We start from the raw sequence: 26,688 nt of genomic DNA on the forward strand, positions 1-26,688 counted from the left end.
TAACCACTTCCAAATATGGTAGAAAGATTGGTCGCCATATTGAATTGCTGAAAAACAACTCAGGAAATTTTCGCTGCGAAAAAGCCTAAAAAAGAAACCATTCTGACTGTAATCTGCCAGTAAGCAACTTAACTTTATACTAGTACTATTATGTTTAGCGATGAAGCACAAGAAGCTGTAGAATTTCACTCATCGTGGAAAACTGAAAGGTATTTTGGGTGCATTTTAATATTGGCGGGAAATTAAACTTGTGCTTACAAACATTAGACGCCGAAAAATAAGGAGCCAAGCTCAAATTTTTAGCTTGTATAATAAGCTTGCTGTAAACAGCGAAAGAGAGGTAAATTAGTGGCACCAATTCGGCAGAGCAGAGGCCGATTGCGTTAGTAATATATCGGAGATATTTTGGTTTAAGAATAATTTCAAAATCATTTATAAGGACATAATTTTGCCGGGTAAGCTTAATTTTCTTATTTAATAAAAGGCCTAACTTAAGCTTTAGGTGAAAGTAAGGACGCAGGAAACCTGTGTGAACCATTTTTACCCACACCCCAACCCCCACCCCCCCCCCCCCTCCACCTCCCCAACCCCAAATAATTAAGAAAAAAGGATACAATTGATAATGTGCACTAAAGGCATCTGGGGCCGATTGTCAATATTAATACCCTCTACTGACCCTCATTTGACATCTCGATCGACATTTTGATTGACCCTCGATCTATATCTTGATTGATACTTGGTTGACACTAGATTTACACTCGATTGACATCTTGATTGACACTTGATCGACTCTTGGTTAACAGTTAGTCAATAGTTGGCAGAGTGTATCAACTGACTTGTATGTATTGATTGATACCTGATGGTGTGTCTATGAAAATTAGTCGACTTTCAGCTGACGGTCGACTTAGATGCCAGTCAATTATACATGTAGATGGAGATCTTTATCAAGTGTTGATCAAGATGTTGATTGACGGTATCCATCGACACTTGACTGCAGATGCCTTAATAATAATGCCTTTAGTACACATGCACAATATCCAAGGAAATTAATTAAATTATTGTACATGTGTCCAAGTATACAATGTAGTAAGCTAATTAAAGAGTTGCACATGTAATTTGAACCCTACACGATGGTGCAGATTTTACTTATGTGTCAAAAGTAATTTCCCTTTGCTTTGATTTTGTATAACTGTGACAAGCAATTGACTTAAAATACTGGTGACGCATTGACATCCAACCAGAATTAAAATGATTTAACTGATCGTGAGTGGTATTTTTTTTATATTTATACATTCACAGATCTGTCAAGGATGCAGTAGCTCAAACCAGTGAGATTATCACTTACGAAGCTGATGTGCAATCTGTTCACAAAGTAGATCAAGAGGTAAATAAATAGAAATAAATAAATACATGATGCTCTTGCAGTGTATTTATTACTAGTTAACAAACACAACATGTCATTTTAAGTCAGATGAGTGTACTCGCAGAATTGTAAATTAAGTGGTCCAATCTTTCCTAATATCGATAATTATACAGTATTATTTTATGAATATACAATTTAAGGATTGCAAAAGAAATGGTCTGGTGAAGGGTGAACTTGAGTCATGAACGTTCTATCATGGTGCCACATACATCTTAGCCATTGAAAGTTAGTGCTACTGTAATTGAATTCCAATACACACCTGTGTACACTCAGGTATTTTGGTCTACAGCCCTGAAGTACTTGTAGTACAATCAGTTTTAGAGTGCCAACATGGCTCTCTTGTCCAAGGTCCAGGTTAAATAACACAATCTTACATGTACATAAATTTACTTATAGGTTCAAACAGAAGAAGAAGATGAGAAAGGAAAACTTGTATTTGTTTGTGAGGAAGAAAATCAGGTATATAATTATATTTTTTTACTAACTTGACATGATTGAAAATACTATTTCCGGTGTTGTGATCGGTGATAGACATTTTCTAAGGTTTTTGTAATCTCATCTGTTTTTTTTTCTTCTTGAATTTTTGGCCCGCGGCTTCTAATCCATCTTCATCAGAGCACTTGGCAATCTTAAGGTTCGTTTTTGCTCGCGTTACAAGCCCATTTGAGGTTGTTTATTATAATAAATTATTTTCAAGTCTACTGTAAGTAAGTGTGAGGAATTGCTTTCCTCTTGTTGGTGGTGATGCTGTCTAAAGTTGAGTGTCACGACTCCAAGAAAAGCCTCCTGTGTTAGTTTGTAACACTGTCCCTTGGGTGGATGTTGTGATCTGTGCATTCGGCATGCTGTTTAATTGCTGACTCGCTGTTGTTCGCGTGGCCTGTATCATACTTGGCCCCTCCTGAGCTCCACAAACGATTGTTTTCCTCAATGCGGGTGAATGTACAGCCATTGCAGCTCACTTTGTAGATGATCCCTTGGACTCAATCAAGCATTGGTTTCTCCTTGGGCTTCTTAAACATCTGCCCAATGCCCTTACTGGTCTGAAGACTGGTAAGATTTAAAAAGGTAAAAGTTTCAGAGGATGCAGCCCACACAATCTGATGCACTCTTTACATAAGGAAGGACCGTAATTATCCCCAGTGGCCCCTCTGACTGTCTGGTTTTGGTCTAGTTGTTCTTAAACGCACTTCTTCGACAGACTACCAGGACCCAATGAAATAACCAAATAGCCCTGTGATCACATGAAATCTCTAGTGCGTTGTTCCAGAAAATAATTTATGCGTGTATATGCACCCTCCCTAGAAGATTTTTTGTTTAAGCCTCCCTATCCCAGCAGAAATTGTGGTAGACCCCCTACCCTTTCTTACTTTGTAGTGACTTTCCATTGGTAGGTGGGTATGGAATTACAGGATATTTTCTGTGACTGCGCAATAAGTTAAGCTTGGAGCTCATGTTTAAAGGATTGCATTTATCTCAGTCTTTTAATTGTAACCAGAATCTTGTGAACTTCATTCTACGTGTCTACCCTGACCTGAGCCGACAGTTACAAGCTAACACAACAAGCCATGCTTTCGATGGTAAGAAACAAGGGATCTGGGCTGCTACAAATCTGTTCCTGCTACTCTCAATTTATTTATAGTACATATTAATTCATGTACTTAAACATTACTTAGTTTTACTCAGCTCGATTAGCTTTATAGTTATCCTGAGTAAACATTACCTCTTTTTTGTATTAATATATTATATTGTAAAGTTTAACTTTTTTTCTATTTGGTAATAAAGCTTGTTGTTGTTGTTGTTGTTGTCGTTATATTACATGTACATACCGTACTTATAAGAAGTGAAGACGAGAGAGGTTGACCAAGAGTGAGGTTAAGATGGGTCAATATTGGCCAATAAAATTTTTTGTTGTATCTTGAATTGTAGCAAGACACAGGCAATGCCAATAAACATGTAAAAAGTGGGCCAATATTTAGCCTTCTTGACAAAACAAGCTTAGTCAATAATTATAGCTTCTCTGATATGGCACACAGAACACTGTTTCTTGCAGGAAACTGCTGGTACTGTAATCCGGCAATAGCCCCATCTTGCCTGTTCACAGTGCAGGGTTTTGTTTATCTTGCCTGTTCACAGAGCTGGCTATGTAACATGTACCAGTAAAAATGTTGGTCCATTCATGTAATATTTAATTGACATCTGCCACTTAACGTTCAATTTAGGTGGTTCTTTTGGCAGTTATTTTTAATATATCAATAGCTAAATTTTAATATGCTGTCTGTAAGAAAAGCACCTGACACTCATGATGTTTTATAGGTTTTGAAGTCAGTGTGGATGAGGCAACAAGTTCTGTATCATGCACTCACACCTTGATTAATGCAGCATTGGCTGAAGAGGAGGTGTGGATTGTTTACAAAAATATCTTTTTTGTTGACTGGAAAGTTAATATTGACCTACACATGCATTGCCAGAGGTGTCATGCTAAACAAAAATCCTAATCTGGATGATTCCTTTTTCTTCTGACATCTGTGGAAGCATTTAAAAGAGATATATATACTTTTTACTTTTCAGCTTCAAGTTACTGGTTTATCATGGAATTCTACTGGATCTGTTATTGCTGCCTCATATCCTTTCAGGCATTGTTTAATTGGTTTAGAGAGTAACGTTCATTTACTGTTCATGATTTTTGTTCACGAGATTGTGATTTCATAAGTGAACTTAAGTAATCTCCAGTCCTTAATGGAAATTCCATGCTTGTGGCTATAACCTAATGATCCGTTGAAAAATCAGTTTGTCACACACTGCTGGGAGCCATGCCAAGCCGAACCACACAGCCTGACCTTTATTAACATAAGAACATAATTGTCTTGCAATGACACAAAAAGTGGCTAGAGAATTAATTTCACCTCAACTTAACACATTCTACAAGTACTTCACAGGTTAGTGGGTAGGGTATGTCAGGCAATGGCAGATGGCAAAACAAAAACTGAAACCTTACACAAGCCACGTGACCTGAAAGCCCCCGCACACCGGTACCCAGACTCCCAGTCGTGTGTGAGAAAAACATTTTCCACTTCTTTTGTTCCTCAGCTGACGGAAAACCACACTTCATCTGATCAAGATAAGTTTCATATAACAGAGCTGCCATTAAGCTTTTAGTCACCTGTAGCCGTATTCTCCACACCCATAGCAAATTCTTTATGGGTGAATTATATCAACAACAGGCAATTGCACCCGTATCATAAAGGGAAATTCAAGCACACTCAGCCATGACAAGTGCTACTGGATACAGCCCTTAACCTCACAGCCCTGTATAACATACATGTACATGCAATAATATTACTTACTGGAGACGTTTTTTTGCATCAGGCTTGATCTGCCATCTACCAGGTTGATAATAATATACTATCCAGATGCAATAAGCTGGAAGTTGTTTAGCTTAACATTTGCTAGATATGGAAGGTTTGATCATGAACATTGGTGTACTCATAAGGTAAATATGTTAACTTAATTAATCTGTCACTGCGAGTATTGATTTATTCTTTTATCCATGAAACCACTCCCTACAAGGCAGAGTACTATATATGGTATTTTTCCAAGTTAATAAGGTTGACCATTGTTAAATAATGACACACACTGTATCACTGATAATCAGATTCCTAAATTAATCTTGAAGGCAGAACATCTTTTATTTCTTTTGCAGTCAGCACTCTGTACCCGGAACACACTGTATCACTGATAATCAGATTCCTAAATTAATCTTGAAGGCAGAACATTTTATATTTCTTTCACAGTCAACAATCTGTACCTGGAACACACTGTATTACTAATAATCAGATTTCTAAATTAATCTTGAAGGCAGAACATTTTATATTTCTTTCACAGTCAGCACTCTGTACCTGGAACACACTGTATCACTGATAATCAGATTCCTAAATTGATCTTGAAGGCAGAACATTTTTCATTTCTTTCACAGTCAGCACTCTGTACCTGGAACATTGATAGGAGATTAATTGATCCAAACAAACCTGATGCTAGTATTGACCTCTCTGTAAGTAACTTAGTGCTCAATAAGAGATTTTACATACTGAAGGAATATCAACTTCCATTTTTTTAATTTAAGCACTCTTACTCGACTGATAAAAATCATAACCCTTATCATTTTGCTCATGATGGTATAGAGACAACCTGAGTTGCAGAAAATCAAGCGAGGAAAATGATGTAATATGATCTTTAGTAGAAATAGAACTGGAGTTGTTATTCCTTTTATGCAAATTTTTTAGGAATGATCATGCATAAAGGATTGCAAAGGATTACCATAGTCTAATTATTTTTATTGATGTACAGATAAAATACTGAAAGATTTACTCAGCTACTCACCATTTTTCTTATAGCTAATCTTTCAAAGTCTTTCAAAGCTAGAATTAAAAATGAATTAGCGAGTATGTTCGACAAAGAAAATGTCTTTCTTCAGATACACAAGGTTATTCATAAACTGAAATATTTTAAGTAATTAAAATCAATGTCTTCTCTCATTATTCTCCCCTGATTTTATTTATTAGTAGCCTTAATATACAGAAATGATAGTAATATTAACTATATCTTTAATCTTAAATTAATTGTTATTATTGTTACCAGTAATTAATTAGTCTAGTTATATGCATAAGTGATAAATGGCCCGCCTAGATTAGCACTTGCTATCCACGGGCCAAATAACATGTAAGTTTACAATGAAAGAAAATAAAGATTATTGTTGTTGTAGCTATACTTGACAGATAAAGAATTAATATATTAATTTTCTACGAGACTTGATGCCCAAAAATCCAATGATATCAGTACACTTATTTGAATAGATAGTTATAAAGATTATAAAAGTACAGTACTGATAGTCGCTCTAATTGTTTTGACAGAGCTGTTTGATGTGCATTGCATTCCATCCAAAACTACCCTCAGTCATTGCTGGAGGAACCTTTAATGGTACATGTGGAATGCATTTTCAGTTCTGCAGTCTCTTGAGTTCGAAAAATAGTGACTATTTAACTTTGTGTAATATGTGTACTGTAAGCATGTCACTCAATAGGTCATTTTGGGGTTGCTTTTTGCCTCTATTTCTGAATGTGTCTTCAAGCAAAGTCACCCTGAATAAAAAAAATTGTTTGACCTTAACATTCTCACTCATATTAAACTCATTTTCATGTGAAGAGTTTTGCATAACAACTCATTTTGAAACAGACAAAAGGCAACTTTATGCAATTATATTTGTCTTGTTTATATTTACAGTGTATCGGGCTCATTCCATGCAAGATTTGTTGTGATTATCATCTAATCAAAACGTGCGGAAATCTGGGGAAAAACGTGATTTCCTTGATTTCAAAGAAAGTTACCTATAGGTGTTTTTTGTAGAATAAACAATAGGCTGCTTTTTTTCTTTTTCAAGTCAAATGAAAATAATTATTAGTGGGAGAAATGAGTGAAGGAAAGTATTATTTGGTTGTATTTGTCAATTTCTTCCCTTCTCCTCAGGAAGATTCTGGGCCCTTGAAGAAGTTGTCCCTTAGGAAAGCTGCCGACTGCTGGCATTTTGTTGCTAATGAGAGAGCTCACCTTATGGGATCAACACTTTGTGAGAAGCATCCCCTTATAATATGGGAAGTTTACCCTTTATGGTTTCCCCGTCCTGTAGGTCATTAGCTTTACTTAATGTAAGAGAGAAAGTTGCTTATCGATGCTATTTGATATTCAGGTGAGATACAAGTGTGGGACACTGGGAGAGAGGATGAAACTGTCATTGCTACATCTGGAATGGGTTCAGACTCGCATCGGGAACCAGTTACCAAGGTAACTATGTAATTCTATATGCAAGATGTCCCAAAGCATCCTACCTGTTTTAGAATAATCTACTGTGGTGTCGGGCTGATGTATTGTTTAAAACACACTTTTGTTAAGGATGTCTTGCAATCAATTATGCATTTAAGCCACCTGTGGGGCCAATATAATCCTGAGTTTACTTACAGAGTGGTTTTCACTGGAGTATCTAAAGCAATTATCAAGTAATCATCGGTGAAACTAAAATTAATTGTCACTTTCAGCTCTTACTTGGTGTAGAAGAGACAGTTAAGGTAAAACAGTAGAGAACGAAAGGCCGGACAAAAGAAGAGCAAATACAATGAAAACAATAGATTTGTGAGGTGGTGTTCTACTGTGTCTTCTACACCAAGAAGGAGCCTCACTTTCTCACACACATTTTCTTGTGCTTTGCATGAACTACTTGTATTTACTTTGAGTTTTGATTGGTTCCCTGCGTTGTCTGGGTCCTTTGTGATTAGCTAGAGTGGTAACTCTGGTTTTGGTTTTTTTAACTCTTAGTTGAAAACCACTCTTGTCAACCACTGGGTTACTTTATGATTAATGTTAAAATTGTAATTGCCTCTTTGATTATAGGTCTTGTGGAGTCTGGATCCCAGCTCCAAAGCCAGCAAGTATCAGGTACAGTGTACTATCAGAGTTCTACAGTAAGAAAAGCTTATTGTGTTGGTTCCAGGCTGCTTTTAAGTGACGATGACAATGTTACTGTGCATTTTATGACATTTCCTTGTTCCCAGATCCTTAGCATCAGTGGAGATGGCAAAGTCCTGGTATGGCAAATGTCCCCTGGGTCACATGACCTAAAACTGGTCAGTGGCTTTCTTTTACAAACAGACAGTGTTCCTCGGAGCATGCGTTTGAGTAAAGCTCGAGGTGATGCTGAAATGGGAGGTAATGTTTTTTCATGCTTGTTTCACATGCATTTGGTAGTTTGTTTTTGTGTAAGTGTAACAGAGGTTTAAATGAACTGTGTGTGTTGTTGACCATTAAATGAAGCCTGAAGCACAATCACACAAATGCCCACATGTATTAAATTTTCTCATAACATAGGTAGCATTAATTACTTAAAAGCCACCAAACTCTGGATAGAAACTATCAAACTCAGTATACGAATTAGCGTGGATCATAATTCAATGTTGCACACCATTAGTGGCGGCAAAGTTAACGTCACTTGGCCATTTTCATTGGCAATTTTATAGAACACTTGATTCATGCTTTTATATTTGCCGGTGCATCATCACGTTACATGCATGACTTACACAGCCGGAAGTTTGAAGAGCACATCAGGAAGTTAAGGTTCCTCCCGGCTACGCCTCTGTTCTCATAACCTGATGCACGCTAAAGCATTAATCCATTGTTAAACAAAGTTATAAAGCCTTACATAGTATTGTACTAACAGTAATGTTGGTTAAGTAACCAATGTCTACTCACCTCAACAGTCTTGTTCTTACTCCTTAAAATCTTCACTTGGTTTTAACTAATGGCTGTAAATTTGTTTTACTACTTATTGATGGCACAGCTCGCAGAGGTATGATGTTGACCTTTTGATGTTTGAATTTCGTTTCAGTGACCAGTATGTCATTTTCCCATGAAGACCGCAACCTCTTTGTCCTGGGATCGGAGGCTGGAGGAGTGTTCAAATGCTCCATGACATCAAGAGGACCCCCACTGACAAGTAAGTGTAAAGAAAAGGACTCTAACCTCTAGTTGACCTGCAATCCCATCGCACCATTTACAAGTCCTTTATAATTGGGCGAACAAAACAACAGATAAACAAAACAAACAATGCCCTGAGCCCTAACATCAAAAGAGATGCAGATTAACAAGAACGAGTCAGACTATAGGTTGTAAAAGAGGTGCAGGTCAACTGCAAGGAGGATAGCAAAAAGGCTTGTCTTTCACACTGCAGAAACTGGTGTCACTCTCTGGAGGTCATCATTGAGCCATGTAGTTATTTCAACCCCAAAGACTGCAACGAACTTGCACATGCAAAGGACCTGCAGTTGGTGTTGAGAGTAACCTAACAGTTGTACTTGACAGTTACATGTACGTACGTTTTTCTGCACACTCACAAAAAGTAGATTAGACTATTCGCTCTCGATTTCTATCGCGTGACAGCTAACTCGGGCTGCGCTTTGGATAGAAATCTCAAGCTCACAATCTCATTGTTAAATAGTTTGGCTTGTAACTGAAGACTTTCTATGTATAGGAATCAATATAAATTTTATAGCTGTGATTTCAACCTCCTCAAAATACCGGAAAAAAGCTTGGGCTGTTTTAATGTATTCCTTTCTTCTGACAGATACCTATTCTTCCGTACCATTGCGTTCTCCAGTAACATTCGCTTTCTCCCCTCACTTTGGTCCTGTGTTCTCTGTGGACTGTTCTCCTTATCACAGAAATCTCTTCCTCACATGTGGTACAGACGCATCCGTCAGACTTTACTCAATGTTACAGGTCAGAAAATATGACGCAAATTTTAACTCAAAGATAAACGTCTTTTGGAGTAATAAAAATGTCAATAAAATCCTAAATGGAAATAACTTTAGTTGGAAAATTTGGATGTTTATTATCATCATTATCAACTGGGACGGGTGGTTCAAAGGTGGGTTGAGATAACCAAGGATTAATGCGAAATTTAAATTCAGACATGGAAGATTAAAGAGCAAATTCAGTTTCATTCTTTTTTGGGTACAATTTGATGATCAGATGTCCTAAATAGAAAAAGAATAGAGAAACCCGGAGTAAAATTTAACCGTTAGCGCTAATCGGTCTTCGACAACTGGCAGGGTTGTCACAGGTCAGGAAATGGTCAGAAAAATGTTCTTCAAGATCAGGGAAAAGTCAGATAATTTTATTTGGAGTCAGAGAAAATTGATATCTTGGAGACAAGTCAGGGAAAATTGAAATAATTTGACACGGCTGATTTAATATCACTGAAGGCGGAAAGAAACATTTGAGCCATACCAAAGGCATAAAGTAACGGTACCTTTCTTTTCTAACAGTCCAAGCCCCTATTCTCGGTGGAGCCGGGAGCGGGGTACTTATTTAGGGTCCGTTGGTCTCCATCACGTCCCTTGGTGTTTTCCGTCGTGACTGCCGATGGTCGCTTACTTATTTATGATTTGAAGGTGAGTGTCCAGGCTACAAATACATCAGAGTGTATGTGGAAATCAGTGCATTTAGCTGCAAGATGACGAGATAAACGCCCTGAAGATGACTGTTGTTAATCCCTCGTGATATATGTGTTGTGAACGTTGGGAGTGGTTTGCATCCAGGAATATCGTTAGTTTGTGACCGGAAGGAGGGAAGTCCCATATGAAAAAGTCGGGGATGCTCGTCGCAAAACTTGAATTAAACACCGAAAAGACACCAGTTTGGGCGTGGCTCGAGCTTTATTTGATTCCTAAAAGATACCACTTAAAACGGGACAGGCTTCCGCTGTTCAGGAAAGCAGCCCGCACCGGTAGTCTAAAAACCTAAGTAAGTAACCTAAAAATGGAAGTAAGAGCATTTTTTAATTATTTCTTTGAATGCCCCTTGAAAGATACTTTAACAGCTGAGAATAGTGGTGTTTCGCTAGGAACATTCTAAGTGAGTCCAGAATCCTTGATTTATGCCCCTTAGCGAGACGAAGAGCATTCCAGATCTTTTCGTATGGGAGTCCTTCACTGCCCCCTCCCCCTCCCCTTGAGGGGTTTGTATCCCGTTTTGTGTGACTGTCTTAGAGACCTTGAGATCTTCACAGTACTTTCGTTTAATGAAATCATTAACTGGTGAAGGTTTTATCCTTAGGTCAATCGCGTCAACCCAGTTGTCACGCTAGAAGTCACAGCGAACAAATCGCCTGTATATTCACTTGAGTACAACCTTCAAAGGTATTCCTTCTATTCTTTGTTGTCACTGCTATGCAAGTTTGTAGCTATTAGCCTGAGATCGGGCTCACGTTTGTGGCCTAACGCGGTGAGTAAGTCTCCTGGCCTTGCCGCGGCCTTGATCCTCGCGCGTAAGCCTGGTGCTAGGCTAGCGACTCTTGGCTAGTTTTAACGGAAATATTTAGTTTGTTTTTCTTTATTTGTCTCTTTTATCTTTCAGGCGTCAGACAGTAGCCACTGGTGATTCACAAGGGAGAATCAAAATATGGCGGCTAAGCGACGACTTGACAACCCAGTCAGCCCGAGAGGAGGAATTCTTAGCTGTCATAGCGAATGACGCGCAGACAGAATGACAAGCAACATACGCTATTCCTGCATGCTTTGACCTATGGGTTGTCAAGCGACAAGCGAAACTCGCACAAGAGATAACGCGTGGGGGTTTATCCGCGTCGCTCGCGTCGCGCCTCGAATACCCGCGCTCGCTCCACTTTTGAGTTTCGCTTTTTTCCTCGACTCTTTAGAAGAGGAATAAAAACAGTCACAGTTTAACTGAAAGTTTAGATTATTCCGGATCAAAGGACTAAGGCTTCTACTTCAGGATCAGTTGCCTCTGGTTGATTTTGGATATCTACCCCTATTCTGTGTAAAAAAGTATGAATGAAAACTTTGATGTACCTTGGTTGAACAATTGAAAGCGCAATTTTCAGATAGGTGGGTGTGTCAATGGCAGACTAAGTGATTGTTTATGAAAGAAATCAGTGACTGGAAGTACATGGTATTTATTACATTTATCTCAAGATTACTATTATTACAGACAACTTAATTTAGCGAATTTTGCCTGACTAAATTTCATTGAAAATGCTATTTTAGGCCTCGTTAAATCGCCTATACGTTTCGGTTGAGATCGCCAAATCAATTCAAAGTTCCAACTTCCATTCTCAGACATTTTGGTGATTTAAAACCAAACCTGAAGAGGTTTTTGCTTAAACTAGTGTCCCTAAAGTATCATTTCATGGGTAGTAATTGTCCTAAAATATTGTCTAAGAAAATCTCCACTGGTTATTGTTGTGCATTTCTTAATTGCTAACGTTCAGTGGAATCAGAAGCTCCTTGATTGGAACTATTTAGAGTCTGATAAGTGGAGGGTATAATTCAGTCCCAATGGCGGATCCAGACCTTGAGCTAAGCGGGGGAAGGGGGAAGGGAGGGGGGGGGGGGGGGGGGCGCGGTTTTGCTTTGCTAGCCCTGCCGGCTTTTCTTCCTTCTGTAATTTCTTTTTTTACCCAAAATAAGAGGGGGGGGGCGTGCCCCTCCCTTAGATCCGCCACTGACTCCTTGGTACTACATCATTTGAAACGTTCTTTTTGTCCACACCTTATGCCATTTCGGTGATAATTAATTGATAAAAGTCTTGCCATGTCCAGCTATGCAATAAACTTAAGCAGTACTCATGTCAACGTTTGTAGGCGCCGTGTAACGGCAATAAATTGAAAAGTTAAAATATATTGGAGACGCCAATATCAACACTAGTCACTCTTGATCTCGTAATATATTTTGATGTTCTCAGCTAAATCCCTCCCTATGTCTCGATTATGTCTCATTCACTCTAATAACAAAGGCAAAAGAAAGTTCCTTAAACTTTTGATAAGTTTGCTAAGGAAACACTTTCTGCGCCATTGCTAAGATCATCATCAAATGTAACTCTAAACAATTGTCACGCAGCACGCACTAATAATGATTGTCACGCTCTAGATATTTCTAACAAGGAAATTGTTCACTGTTATTGCTGACTGACGTTTCTCCCAAGTGACTGACCTGGACGGAGTCATCTTCGGAGTCAAGTCGCTCTTGACTCTTAAAGATGGCTTGCGCACATCGGTCACCGATAGCAGTTCATTTCAGAATTAGCCTAACCCAGACGATCACGCTAGACGAATTACTGTGCATCATTTGTAATCTAGAAGACTTCTCCATTTTCTTGTGTTCTACTTGGACTGTTCTACGTACCACGTCAACCTTTCGCTTCAAAATTCTCGGAAATTAAGAGCTCTTCGCGAACTAACATACTGAACTGAAACATTAAAGTAAAAAATATTTGTACAAAAGAATGTCACGTGCACGCGAAACTTGTTACATTCGTTGGCATTCTATTCGAATGACGTTCACTCGAACTTGCTCAATTGTTCGAATTCACGTGCTAACAAGCGTTCTTAAAATTTTCCGTCAGCACGCACACAAGAGACACCACAGCGGCCCCGCAAACGTCAAAGTTCAAACGTTTGCCAATCATAGTAAGTGTCTGTCTTAGCCACCCGATAGGCACAGTTTAACAACAGGGTGGTGTCATTCCGTGCTGGAAGTCTTCACCTTGGTTGATCGCACTCTATGAGTCTTGTCCGACAAAGACCCCAGTTACACGGCTCAAATTCCACTTGTACGGGAAACATTCTCTTCCAAAATAAGCACCAGATCGCCAACTTTATCATTTTTTTTATCTTTTAGCCATTTCTCTCTTTCAGTCAAAGTCGGTAAATTTTCATTGATCCACCTTTTCGACAAGACTTCGGTAAGGTAATGGATCGTTCTCCACTTTCCTTCCCAAATGTTCCTCCTTGACGAAAACACCTGCGGAGGCAATCCAGTCGCCTATCTTTGCAGCAAGAAGTGATTGGGGATCAATGCTTCCAAATCGGCAGGGTCATCCGATGCTGCTACAATCAGTCGGTTGTTCATAATGAATTCCACTTTGGTGAGCAATGTTCGCAATGCGAACTCACTGAGCTGTCTATCTCCTACGCCCGGGAGGGGGGGAGGGGGGGAGGTACTCCCAGAAAAATTTGGTAGGGGTGTGCGGCCCGCTTACCAAAACCTTTACCCTATTTATGACCAAAAGCTGCGATATTCTCTACCCTATTTATGACCTGACCAAAAATTCGAAACCTTATTTATGACCTGACCCTTAAATCAAAACCCTGTTTCAGACCTGCGTTACAATTAGTTCCCTAGTTCAGACCAATGTTAAATTACCGTAAACATAATTTGTGAAGGGCTTTTGTTGATTTTCTTTTCGAAAATAATGAAAAAGTGGCTTCTTCTTAAAAACATAACCTTATCAAGGCTAGAATGCAAAAACCATATCCTATTTCTGACCAGAACGGCTAAAAAACCATATCCTTTGGGGCCGCACTTACCTATATAGCCCATAAAAGGGAGTACCCCCCCTCCCCCCAGGCTCCTACAGTAGCATTCAGATGCTTCTTTGCACTTTGCACTAGTGTTTTCCGGACTCCAGGCATCTGCGCCGCTGTAGGAGGGTGAAAAAGTCCACTTTACTCATGCAGTCTATCTTTAGTCCCTCTATCCGATCTGATCTCCGCGATCCTTGAAAGGTCCTCTCCGGCTGACAAACTATCACAAAGCTAGTTTCCAGTGGCGGCACTAGCTCCAGAAAAACGACTCGCGTTCAGTGTTAAACAGGTGAAAAGGCATCTCCAGCGTTTCGCTGAACCGTCTCGTCTGCGCCAGGATCATGGGCCAGACGTTCGTGACAGGGGCGAACAATCAGCTGACTAATGTGGTGCTTCTTGGGAGTTTGACTGGGTGTGTTTCGTCGTAGGACAATACAACTGTTTCCTCCAGCCGGCCTCCGACACACAGAACTCCCTCTGACCAGCACTGCTGGAACTCTTTAAAATGTGGTACCCTGTAGGCCTTGATGTCTCAACTCTTCAGCGAAGCTTGGGACCTGAACTAGCCTCATGATTAGCAGGGTTCTGTGGTGGCTCTTCCTGTGTTCCGAGAGGTGTTTCGGTTCCTTAGCCGATGGCAAATCAACCACGAGCTATGGCATGTCGTCACCTTGTAAACGGGCCAGTCGCTCACGCATCGAGCATCTCAGTCGAATTTAACGTCAGGGTTTTTAGCCTTGATTGAATGAGCTTGCACTTCGACTCAAACTTCAGGGTCATCCTGTGACGATACGCAATAGGTTACCATAGCAACAGTATGACTTCCTAAAAACACCGTTAATTACAGCTTTAGGGACTTATAATTCAAAAACGGCAGGGTGAAATTTTTTTATATTGTCAAGTTTTGATAAACATGATAAAACGCAACTTTTGGCAAAGTTTAAAAAAATTCTGTAGGTAGGTTTCAGAGCCACCTTACTTTTTCGAAAATATCAGTTGGAGCCATTAGCTGAAAGTATTTTTCACATTTGATGACAGGTCTAGGCAGGGATTTTCATATTTTCGTTGCAAGGTCGATTGAATGCGATTTTTGGTAAGTGTAACAGTAATTTTCTGGTAAATCGAAGACCATTTTTGAAATGGGTGGACATGCATATTTCTGAAATTAGTGAAACATATATGGAACGGATGTGAATTACCGAAGCTGCTTGTGTTCAGTTCAAATTGTTTTACATTCAACCTCGTTCCCAGGGTCTTTTCCCTGGCTTGGGGGTGGGGCGGGAAAAGGCTCCCTTTTCCCGCCCCACCCCCAAGCCAGGGAAAAGACCCTGGGAACGAGGTTATTTTACATTTCCAGATCACCTCTGAAAATAATTGTTAATAAGCCTTTTTAAAGCAATTCAGCAATCGATGATAGTGAAGTTCCTAGCAGAAGAACATTGCTAGCGGACAATGTGGTCCAGCCACACCAAGAATAGACCTAAACTAAACTAGGTCAATCTATAGCTATTGACGAAACAGGACAGTTCACACACACCCTTTAGACAAAATAGTAAAAACATAGATCTACTAAATGTCATTGCTTACTTAGTTTTCAGGATGCCGGCAGTTTATGTCCTCTTTTAGATAGAAACACCACAATTAATTTGCCGAAACTGCGTGCTACTGTTTCAATTCAAAATAATTTCCACAAACACTATATAATTCATGGCTTCTATTGTTTTGACAATTGTTCATTCGGTAAACTTTAAACAACTTTACCAGAAGAATCATTACAGTCAACCTCTCTCTAGTTTCTAAGAGAATTCAAGTATATAGGAATGCATCATTTTGTATGCCAAAAAGCTAATTTTCTCTGAAAATTTGAATCCTCTGTTATGGTCTCCTTTTCGCGTCATTTCTTTTGAGCAAACTTAATCTGAAATACTCCGTTGAAGGATTAGGTTTGAGAGCAATCATGATCACACACTCAGTTGAGGAAAAAAAAAAACACTTGTTTCCCGTTTAATTTCTGTGAATCAGTCCTGTTGCCAACAAAGGATGCACTAGTTATGCTACTTATTTGGTTTATTAGCTGCTTTTAACAATGGTGAAATTCCTGGATTTCTGGCTGGTTTGTCGAGGCTTACCCATCCCCATAAAATGTCTCGTTTTGCGACCAAACCATTTTTTCAGAAATGAAGAAATTTCCAGATGCACTGTCCGACAAACAAAATATACTTTTTAAGGGCCCATTAACCGATCTTTTTGAGCCGTTGCTAAGGAAAATTTATTCTCATATAACCTCATCATTTTTAGTTACTTCAAAGTTATTTCATGTGTTTCAACTTTTTCATGATTAGTAACACTAGTGATGACGTCATCGGGCCACGCTCATGGTCATGTGACTAATACTGAAAAAACGCAAAGGCTCCCAGGTAAATTGATTTAATATTTTAATTTAAATCCTTATTACGCCATGCATAGATTTTGTTTCATTTCTAAAAGGTCAGATTTTGAGAGAATTTCGAAATATTAAAAAAATTCGTAAGTTTCTGAAAAAAGCATGACTTTGAAAAAGGAATGCATAGCTATCTTTCTAACGTTGGCTTTGATCGAAATCCGTCGAAAAAGGCTGGATTTAATGAAAAACCGCGTTTCCTTTAGCATTTAAAGAAACCGGAAGTGCGCCCGATATATATTGGAAGTTACCCTATCAGTGCGTGCGCAATTTACCCTGCCAGCGCACTTCGGTAAGATCAGACAAAGCTACACGGAGTTAGGTTTTCTCTTTCTATTGCTCTTGTTTTTCTGTCTTTTTCTTATTTTGTCTCTGCTTGTACTTTTTTTACTTTGCATTTTGTGAAACACAAAGAAAAACATCTAAAATGTAAGCGAATTTGGAAGTTATTGAGTTGTTTTTATTTTCCGCGCTCAGGCTGACGCAAGTAACCGGAAGTGAAATTTCACCTCCTTAGCAACGCGCGCGAGCGCGCGCATAAATCGGTTAATGGGCCCCTAAACTTTTTAAGCTATCCCGAGTTGGCACTGGAGACGAGTCACGAAGATTTGTCACGAAATTAAGTCACGGATCCGAAGTTGTGAGATAAATATTAAGTAACAGCGACGATTTTGCTGGAGTTGTCATTTCGCCGAACACAAGTTGGAATTGTGAGAGAACTGGTCAGCTGTGGAGAATACGTAACTGTCAAATCCAACGGTAAGTTGACCGATTACTATGGATCACATATCCTTGCCAAAATATTGCAACTTCTAAAATGCATCGAGATAATCTCAGTATTTTTTATATTACTCCAAGATGGTAGCCGGAATTTGAGCCTAGAATTTTCATCGGGAACTTAAAAAGGCATCAGGAAATTCGTACAGTATTTCAGTATACATGTATAATGCATGATATACATTTTGAACTGATTTGAAGGAACTCAAATACATAAACTCAACCATAAACCAATAGGGTTTGCTGGATGGATCTGTTTCCTGATTTACAATTTTCGATCCCAGTAATTGTAATCAAACGGACATAACTTGATAGCCAAGTGCGGTTTTTATTTTGCTGATTTTGCTGAAGTTCGATCGCGTGAAGATTCGAGGCAATTTGACAATTGAATTCAGATTGAACATTGCTTATTGAAATTGATCATGAAAATCAGAGAAATTTTCCCCTGCCGAGTGAAAACAGGAAGTTAAACTGTTAATAAAATCAACATTCTCCAGGGATGGCCCATGATCATAAGCAATGATTTGAAAACCATCCCACATAAGAGAAGAAAATTATAGTTTAAATCTTAAGATATAGACGGTCTTAAACTATTTCAGGCGTTCGGTTTGTAGGCTCCCAGTTGGTTTGCAGTCACGCTACGCACTAGGAGGTGTCACACAATATCAACATTTTTTCGTGCTTTTCATATAAACAAAAAAACACCTCAATAGATAAATTTACCTTGTTGAATTGAGTAACTACATGAAGTTTCATAAACATTTGTTGCAAACTCATCAAAATTTTCCACGCAAACTTGCCAACTTTTACAGAGCATTTCTTCGTAAAAATTAGCAACTTTGGGTCCCATATTTTCATTAGTTTGCAACAGATTCTTATGAAACTTCGCATAATTACTAAACTTGGCATGAAAAATCGAGCGGTGAGCTTATTATTTGTTTGAATGGCAAATTCCAAAAACTGTGACATCGGTAACAAGGTCCATTTCTGAGACATTTTAGATCGGATATGTTTTCGTGGCCGGTTTCCCAGTCATGTAAGCCGCTTATAGATCGAGCCCAATCAATTTGCAGTCCAACAGTTTTAGTCAGTGGATATTTTTTGTGGTAAAGGATGGTTAGTGATACCATTCCAGTGGGTCACGAATTTTTCTAATGTTCTTATTTTCTTGTTAGATGCCCATTGAGGAAGTGCTTCGAGCTTTTGCGGAGCAGAACTTTGACGGAAGTAACTATTACCCAATCTCCCACGGCCAAACGAAATCGATAAAACCTCTTGCTCTTGTGATTAAGAAACGCAGATCAGTGTTCAAGCGACCATTTGCCAAATCGGAATTCATTGTCATTGCATCATTAGACGATTACGTCGTGAAGGACAAAAGAGAGGAATTCACTGAGATCGTGAGTTCAACCCTTTTAAAAGAAGACAACTTAAAAATAGCGGAAGATGACGCGGAAGATGACGGAGCGAAAAGGTAACCGTGGTGTTTATTTATTTACTGCCAACAATATCTGGTCCAAATCAAGAGAAGTTAAGCTTATTCCCAAGGCATTGTCGTTTTTGTTCGCCCAGCACAAACCTTTTCTTCGAGAATTTCACACACATTCATCTTGGGATCAAATAAGTATGTATGATTGACATCAGTGGTCCCCTTTTCTCAAATGCAAATGGGTGATGCACAATGCACCGAGGCCTTTCAAGAAAAGGTGTGAGTAAGGACGTAGAAGTTTTCATTCTTGTCAGTTATTTTGAGTTTGGAACGATGTTTCAGTTGTACAAAATTTGAGCTTGTTGTGTTGAGTTTTAGCTTTTACCGCGTAAATGTTGTTTCACGCCAGGCCACGCCAGGCCACGCCAGGCCACGCTAGGCCACGCCAGGCCACGCCAGGCCACGCCAGGCCACGCCACGCCAGGCCACGCCACGCCACGCCAGGCCACGCCACGCCAGACCACGCCAGGCCACGCCAGGCCACTCCAGGCCAGGCCAGGCCACGCCAGGCCACGCCAGGCCACGCCAGGCCACTCCAGGCCACTCCAGGCCACGCCAGGCCACGCCAGGCCACGCCAGGCCACGCCAGGCCACGCCAGGCCACGCCAGGCCACGCCACGCCACGTCACGCCACGCCAGGCCACGCCAGGCCACGCCAGGCCACGCCAGGCCACGCCAGGCCACGCCAGGCCACGCCAGGCCACGCCAGGCCACGCCAGGCCACGCCAGGCCACGCCAGGCCACGCCAGGCCACGCCAGGCCACGCCAGGCCACGCCAGGCCACGCCACGCCACGCCAGGCCAGGCCACGCCAGGCCACGCTAGGCCACGCCAGGCCACGCCAGGCCACGCCAGGCCACGCCACGCCAGGCCACGCCACGCCACGCCAGGCCACGCCACGCCAGACCACGCCAGGCCACGCCAGGCCACTCCAGGCCAGGCCAGGCCACGCCAGGCCACGCCAGGCCACGCCAGGCCACTCCAGGCCACTCCAGGCCACGCCAGGCCACGCCAGGCCACGCCAGGCCACGCCAGGCCACGCCAGGCCACGCCAGGCCACGCCAGGCCACGCCAGGCCACGCCACGCCACGCCAGGCCAGGCCACGCCACGCCACGCCAGGCCACGCCAGGCCACGCCACGCCACGCCACGCCAGGCCACGCCACGCCACGTCACGCCACGCCACGTCACGCCACGCCAGGCCACGCCAGGCCACGCCAGGCCACGCCAGGCCACGCCAGGCCACGCCAGGCCACGCCAGGCCACGCCAGGCCACGCCAGGCCACGCCAGGCCACGCCAGGCCACGCCAGGCCACGCCAGGCCACGCCAGGCCACGCCAGGCCACGCCAGGCCACGCCACGCCACGCCAGGCCAGGCCACGCCAGGCCACGCTAGGCCACGCCAGGCCACGCCAGGCCACGCCACGCCAGGCCACGCCACGCCACGCCAGGCCACGCCACGCCAGACCACGCCAGGCCACGCCAGGCCACTCCAGGCCAGGCCAGGCCACGCCAGGCCACGCCAGGCCACGCCAGGCCACTCCAGGCCACTCCAGGCCACGCCAGGCCACGCCAGGCCACGCCAGGCCACGCCAGGCCACGCCAGGCCACGCCAGGCCACGCCAGGCCACGCCAGGCCACGCCAGGCCACGCCAGGCCACGCCAGGCCACGCCAGGCCACGCCAGGCCACGCCAGGCCACGCCAGGCCACGCCACGCCACGCCAGGCCAGGCCACGCCACGCCACGCCAGGCCACGCCAGGCCACGCCACGCCACGCCACGCCAGGCCACGCCACGCCACGTCACGCCACGCCAGGCCACGCCACGCCACGCCAGGCCACGCCAGGCCACGCCAGGCCACGCCAGGCCACGCCACGCCACGTCACGCCACGCCAGGCCACGCCAGGCCACGCCAGGCCACGCCAGGCCACGCCAGGCCACGCCAGGCCACGCCAGGCCACGCCAGGCCACGCCAGGCCACTCCAGGCCACTCCAGGCCACGCCAGGCCACGCCAGGCCACGCCAGGCCACGCCAGGCCACGCCAGGCCACGCCACGCCACGCCAGGCCAGGCCACGCCAGGCCACGCTAGGCCACGCCAGGCCACGCCAGGCCACGCCAGGCCACGCCACGCCAGGCCACGCCACGCCACGCCAGGCCACGCCACGCCAGACCACGCCAGGCCACGCCAGGCCACTCCAGGCCAGGCCAGGCCACGCCAGGCCACGCCAGGCCACGCCAGGCCACTCCAGGCCACTCCAGGCCACGCCAGGCCACGCCAGGCCACGCCAGGCCACGCCAGGCCACGCCAGGCCACGCCAGGCCACGCCAGGCCACGCCAGGCCACGCCACGCCACGCCAGGCCAGGCCACGCCACGCCACGCCAGGCCACGCCAGGCCACGCCACGCCACGCCACGCCAGGCCACGCCACGCCACGTCACGCCACGCCACGTCACGCCACGCCAGGCCACGCCAGGCCACGCCAGGCCACGCCAGGCCACGCCAGGCCACGCCAGGCCACGCCAGGCCACGCCAGGCCACGCCAGGCCACGCCAGGCCACGCCAGGCCACGCCAGGCCACGCCAGGCCACGCCAGGCCACGCCAGGCCACGCCAGGCCACGCCACGCCACGCCAGGCCAGGCCACGCCAGGCCACGCTAGGCCACGCCAGGCCACGCCAGGCCACGCCACGCCAGGCCACGCCACGCCACGCCAGGCCACGCCACGCCAGACCACGCCAGGCCACGCCAGGCCACTCCAGGCCAGGCCAGGCCACGCCAGGCCACGCCAGGCCACGCCAGGCCACTCCAGGCCACTCCAGGCCACGCCAGGCCACGCCAGGCCACGCCAGGCCACGCCAGGCCACGCCAGGCCACGCCAGGCCACGCCAGGCCACGCCAGGCCACGCCAGGCCACGCCAGGCCACGCCAGGCCACGCCAGGCCACGCCAGGCCACGCCAGGCCACGCCAGGCCACGCCACGCCACGCCAGGCCAGGCCACGCCACGCCACGCCAGGCCACGCCAGGCCACGCCACGCCACGCCACGCCAGGCCACGCCACGCCACGTCACGCCACGCCAGGCCACGCCACGCCACGCCAGGCCACGCCAGGCCACGCCAGGCCACGCCAGGCCACGCCACGCCACGTCACGCCACGCCAGGCCACGCCAGGCCACGCCAGGCCACGCCAGGCCACGCCAGGCCACGCCAGGCCACGCCAGGCCACGCCAGGCCACGCCAGGCCACTCCAGGCCACTCCAGGCCACGCCAGGCCACGCCAGGCCACGCCAGGCCACGCCAGGCCACGCCAGGCCACGCCAGGCCACGCCAGGCCACGCCAGGCCACGCCAGGCCACGCCAGGCCACGCCAGGCCACGCCAGGCCACGCCAGGCCACGCCAGGCCACGCCAGGCCACGCCAGGCCACGCCACGCCACGCCAGGCCAGGCCACGCCACGCCACGCCAGGCCACGCCAGGCCACGCCACGCCACGCCACGCCAGGCCACGCCACGCCACGTCACGCCACGCCAGGCCACGCCACGCCACGCCAGGCCACGCCAGGCCACGCCAGGCCACGCCAGGCCACGCCACGCCACGTCACGCCACGCCAGGCCACGCCAGGCCACGCCAGGCCACGCCAGGCCACGCCAGGCCACGCCAGGCCACGCCAGGCCACGCCAGGCCACGCCAGGCCACGCCACGCCAATTTGGTTTTGTTTTTGCTTTTGTAGCTCTGTAGACGTTCAGTTGGACGTAGGGAAATGTGTGAAAGTTAACGTGAAGATTGCAGATGTCCTGGGAGCGCTGGAACTAGGCAAACTAGATCAGGAGTACATCAAAGACCCCGATCTTCGTGAACTGCTAGACAAGGCAGCTTTGGATGTGAAGAGAATGGAAAGCCTTGAAGACCAGAAACTGCGCCTTATATATTCCGTGATTTACAGCGAGAAATTTGTACTGAAGGGCAAACGGGAACACGAGGTATTTATGTCAGTAGTGAACTGTGAATATCAGTGCTTTGATGAATGAATTTGTTCATCGTCAGAGAGGTTAGATCTGTTCTCTTGAACTTATAGTGGACTCACGTGCACTCTAATCTTCTTGATAGCTTCCTGGTTAACCTGCAGGCAAAACATTAGCGAATCGATAATGTTGCAATTGCCTGATGAGCGTAGTCATTCTTGACCGTACGACACAGAGTTGTAGCAATAAAGCGATGAGTAACATCTGAAGCCTGAGTCTGAATCAACAAAATTATACATTATTACATACTGATATTATACAACATGTTTTTAATAAATATGCCGTTTTCAAAATGTTTACGTCCACACTAAATCGAAAAACGGGCGTTTTCAAATTCCTCCGGTTTGGAAAGCGTTTTCGAAAAGCTCAGTTTTGGTGACGGATTAGTGTGGACGGTAGAAATAGCCTAACCGTAGAAATAAAGCTGCGTTTTCAAACTTCTCCAGTGTGGCCTAAAACGCAAAGTCAGCGTTTTCAGTTACTCCGGTTTGAAGAACGTTTTCGAAAAGTTCCATTTTCGGTGGACAATTTCTCATGATTCGTGTAGACAGTAGGCCATACCGAAGAAATATATAGAGCTGCTTTTTTAAAATTTCTCCTGGCGTATCTGCCTCTTTGGTATACGATAAATGTCAAGATTATTGCATCTTGTCTTCCTTGTTTTTAAGGTTCAAGCGGATGCTGGCATCGAGGCTCCTGTCCCTGAGGTTCTTGACTGGCTGGCAAAACAAGTTCAGGTTGGAGCCCACTATAGTAAGAAGATCATTCCTTCAAAAGTGGCAGCGAGACACTCTCGGGGCCCAATTTTCTTCAAGTTTGTTCGTGTGGATTACGATAAAGTTCAAGGGCGGTTAAAACTTTCCAAAGGAGCGTTTGCAGGGCATGAAGTTAAGTCAGGCGACAGAGATACAGGAGAAGAGAAAGAAAACACTGAAGAGTACGCTGAATCTGTGGTCGGCTCAGGGAAAGAAGAGAGTTACTTGGCAGGCAAGGAGAATGGCCAGTTATTTATCGTTTATGATAACTTTTATCCCATAGAACTTTTAAAAAGCGCATTGGAGATGGTAGATTTATGTCAATTTAATTTATCACTCGTCAGGTTGTTTCAATGCAAAAATACGTTGAATTACATCCACGTTTCCAGCTATAGACCCTTTTCACAAATGGCTGACAATTTGAAATCCTTTTGTATGCATTCAAATTAGCCTCACTGACCTCGTTTGGGAGTAAAAATTCTTTTGAATTATCAACTCAAAAAATGAGGTTTGTACTGCTAAACTAATAAATACTTACCAAAGATTATCAGCGGTTTGACATACAAACGAAGCGAAAGGGTCAATGCTGCTTTGTACTCACCCTTTCGCCTCGTTTCCATGCCTTTTTAGACAAAAAAATATTTGACCGCAGACTCAACTACAATAACAGCTATTCGATCGTCAGTCCTTTGCTCTGAAGAAGGTTTTGGTTATTTTTTGTGTGTGTGTGTAAATGGAATAACAGGACACGACCTCTAGAGAGCAACATCTCTAGTACTCGCCCCCAAGTTCCTCCCCCCTCCCCCTTCGATAAATTATCTCATTCTCGAATGGTAGTACCCATTTTGTTACACAGCTACTGTTTGAGGGCGTACGGTACATTATGATATTGCAATGACAATAGTAAACTAACCTTTCCATCATATCAACTTTGTTGGAACAAAAAAAGTTACTAGAAAGCTAGGGAGATTCTTCACAGTTGTTTAAAAAAATCATCATTATTAAATAACTCATGTTTATTTACAATATATTAGAATCTTTGACAGATGATGATATAAAGAAACTTGAGATTATCAAGGGTTCAGTGTTGAAGTCTGCGGAGAGCAGGAAAAAACGCAAAGAGAGAGTGAAAAAGTATCTAAGCTGGGTGAGTATGTATTATCAATTAGGACTTGCGCACTACGTGGAATAATGAAGTAACACATCAAACGCGAAAGACCGTGTTTCACCATATTTTCAGACACCGAGAAGAGAGTATTTTTGACGAGGCTCGACGTGTTTGGAAAGCTTTCAAGTTTTCTTATGATACCCTTATGTGTGACCACATTCAGTTGAAAGCTATTGAATAAACCCTGGTATGTGTCCGCCATTCAAATAAAAGCTAGTGAGTAGCTCTTTCATGTGGCACTGTTTATAGTGCTGCAAAAGGTGGTTCTATCGCTCAAGTCTATGGAAGAATCCCTAACGCGTGACCATTCCTTTAAAATCTACTGAGCCGCGAGTGTTTTCGGAAGTCTGGCTTTTTTCCTCTAAACTTTTCAAAATGGATGCTGGGACGTCTTTAACATTTACAATCCTTGTGTGTTACTGGTAGTGCAAACATTGACATCGATTCCTTTCTCACGTCTAAACAGTTTGAAGAAGCACTGATTACAGACAAGAAGAAACTGTCTCTTGTTGAACCTCTTACTAATGAAGACCGCAAGTTTCTTCAAAGCATTTTCAGTCCTGTCCTCGACCAATCCACTGTTAATCTGTCCAAATTTGACACGGAAAAGATTCAAGGATATGCAATAGTTCTTAAACAAATTGATGGTGAGATTTTGCCTTCATTTTGTCCTATAATTATGTATAATTATAAAACGTTCCCTGGGATTTTCCTTTGTGAAAGCCAGTGGCGGATCCAGACCTTGGGCTAAAAGGTGAGGGGGTGGGGGGGGGGGGGGCGGTTTTGTTTTGCTTGCCCCGCTGCGCCGGCGTTTCTTCCTTCTGTGATTTCTTCTTTTTTTACCCGAAATAAGGGGGGAGGGCTGGGGCCTCCGGGCTCCTCCCCTAGATCCGCCACTGAAAGATCTTTTCAAGGGGATATGGCAACTTGGATATTACCCACACAGAAATGATGTGGGAAGTGGGGAGATACGAAGGCGGGGAGGGGGGGGGGGATTAATGAACAATGGACTATACATGTACGCCCAAAAGAGGCAGCTTTTTCAGACCGGAGGTATATAAAAGGGTCAAGATTCAAAAGCAGAAATATAGAAAAGGGTACAGGGGAAAATTCCTTTTGCGATCACGAGGAATTGTCCAGTTGCACCACTACTTGTCTAAATGGAACACTTCTAGCAACGAGTTTGATTGCAGCAAGCATAATCGAAGTTCAAGCTTCTTGTTTGGCAGCGATGAAACAACTTGGCGATATGATGTTACACGAAACATTCCCTTGTGAGCTAGCGCTGTTGTTGTCCTTTCAAGACGATTAAGTTTTTGTTATTTTACACAACAGATTTGTCAGATGAGCATTGGGATGAAATTGAGAAGGCTTGGGCCTAGCCAGGAGAGAATGAATTACTGAAGAAACAAAAGTTCAAGATGCACTATGAATTCAAAACAAAACCACTTAGAAACAAAGGTCTACTTGACAGTAAGCTTTGAACAATGATGTGAACAGGTTTACAGAAAAAAATGGGGCATGAATTAGTTGCTATTTTGTGACATTTTAAGTACGGTTTGATTCCATAGTTATGTTAGCTTTGTACGAGGCTATGCAAACAACTTCATGAGAAGGTATCGCGAGAACATTGCGCGTTTTATATAGTGCTCTCTTTAACTTGGATTGAGACAATTATTTGGCTTGA

The 26,688-nt window shown here is 44.2% G+C and overlaps 2 protein-coding genes across 4 annotated transcripts; both read left to right on the top strand.

The window, feature by feature from the left end:
- Positions 1-33: 33 nt before the first annotated feature.
- On the top strand, positions 34-12,373 carry LOC145477128 (cytoplasmic dynein 2 intermediate chain 2-like). 3 transcript variants are annotated; one of them, XM_081455486.1, is made up of 18 exons: positions 35-119; positions 1,300-1,384; positions 1,820-1,882; positions 2,039-2,057; positions 2,922-3,003; positions 3,740-3,822; positions 3,995-4,047; positions 4,877-4,916; positions 5,400-5,474; positions 6,334-6,400; positions 7,167-7,261; positions 7,865-7,909; positions 8,026-8,179; positions 8,856-8,963; positions 9,591-9,745; positions 10,294-10,419; positions 11,084-11,166; positions 11,384-12,373. In XM_081455486.1, the coding sequence occupies exons 3-18, from the start codon at positions 1,839-1,841 to the stop codon at positions 11,514-11,516; spliced, it is 1,362 nt and encodes a 453-aa protein (XP_081311612.1). In that variant the 5' UTR covers positions 35-119; positions 1,300-1,384; positions 1,820-1,838; the 3' UTR covers positions 11,517-12,373. The 3 variants fall into 3 exon arrangements, with proteins under 3 accessions (XP_081311611.1, XP_081311612.1, XP_081311613.1); XM_081455485.1 differs by lacking the exon at positions 2,039-2,057 and having other exon boundaries at positions 34-209; XM_081455487.1 differs by lacking the exons at positions 35-119; positions 1,300-1,384; positions 1,820-1,882; positions 2,039-2,057 and having other exon boundaries at positions 2,924-3,003; positions 5,309-5,474.
- A 4,532-nt stretch (positions 12,374-16,905) lies between these two features.
- On the top strand, positions 16,906-26,426 carry LOC145477203 (uncharacterized). The gene is made up of 7 exons (XM_081455492.1): positions 16,906-17,550; positions 18,744-19,042; positions 22,787-23,036; positions 23,747-24,065; positions 24,868-24,980; positions 25,468-25,648; positions 26,337-26,426. The coding sequence occupies exons 2-7, from the start codon at positions 18,744-18,746 to the stop codon at positions 26,381-26,383; spliced, it is 1,209 nt and encodes a 402-aa protein (XP_081311618.1). The 5' UTR covers positions 16,906-17,550; the 3' UTR covers positions 26,384-26,426.
- The last annotated feature ends 262 nt before the right edge of the window (positions 26,427-26,688 follow it).

The sequence above is a fragment of the Orbicella franksi genome, chromosome 2 (assembly GCF_964199315.1).
Source record: "Orbicella franksi chromosome 2, jaOrbFran1.1, whole genome shotgun sequence".
In the NCBI taxonomy this organism is placed as follows: domain Eukaryota; kingdom Metazoa; phylum Cnidaria; class Anthozoa; order Scleractinia; family Merulinidae; genus Orbicella; species Orbicella franksi.

What these genes read in the sequence shown, in the direction of transcription:
- LOC145477128 (XM_081455485.1), top strand. Translation starts at nt 151, where the DNA reads ATGTTTAGCGATGAAGCACAAGAAGCTGTAGAATTTCACTCATCGTGG. An exon ending in ATCGGGAACCAGTTACCAAG is followed by an intron (nt 7,262 to 7,864) that starts GTAACTATGTAA and finishes CTTTGATTATAG; the next exon opens with GTCTTGTGGAGTCTGGATCC. An exon ending in CTTGAGTACAACCTTCAAAG is followed by an intron (nt 11,167 to 11,383) that starts GTATTCCTTCTA and finishes TTTATCTTTCAG; the next exon opens with GCGTCAGACAGTAGCCACTG.
- LOC145477203 (XM_081455492.1), top strand. Translation starts at nt 18,744, where the DNA reads ATGCCCATTGAGGAAGTGCTTCGAGCTTTTGCGGAGCAGAACTTTGAC. An exon ending in TGAAAAAGTATCTAAGCTGG is followed by an intron (nt 24,981 to 25,467) that starts GTGAGTATGTAT and finishes ACGTCTAAACAG; the next exon opens with TTTGAAGAAGCACTGATTAC. An exon ending in AGTTCTTAAACAAATTGATG is followed by an intron (nt 25,649 to 26,336) that starts GTGAGATTTTGC and finishes TTTACACAACAG; the next exon opens with ATTTGTCAGATGAGCATTGG.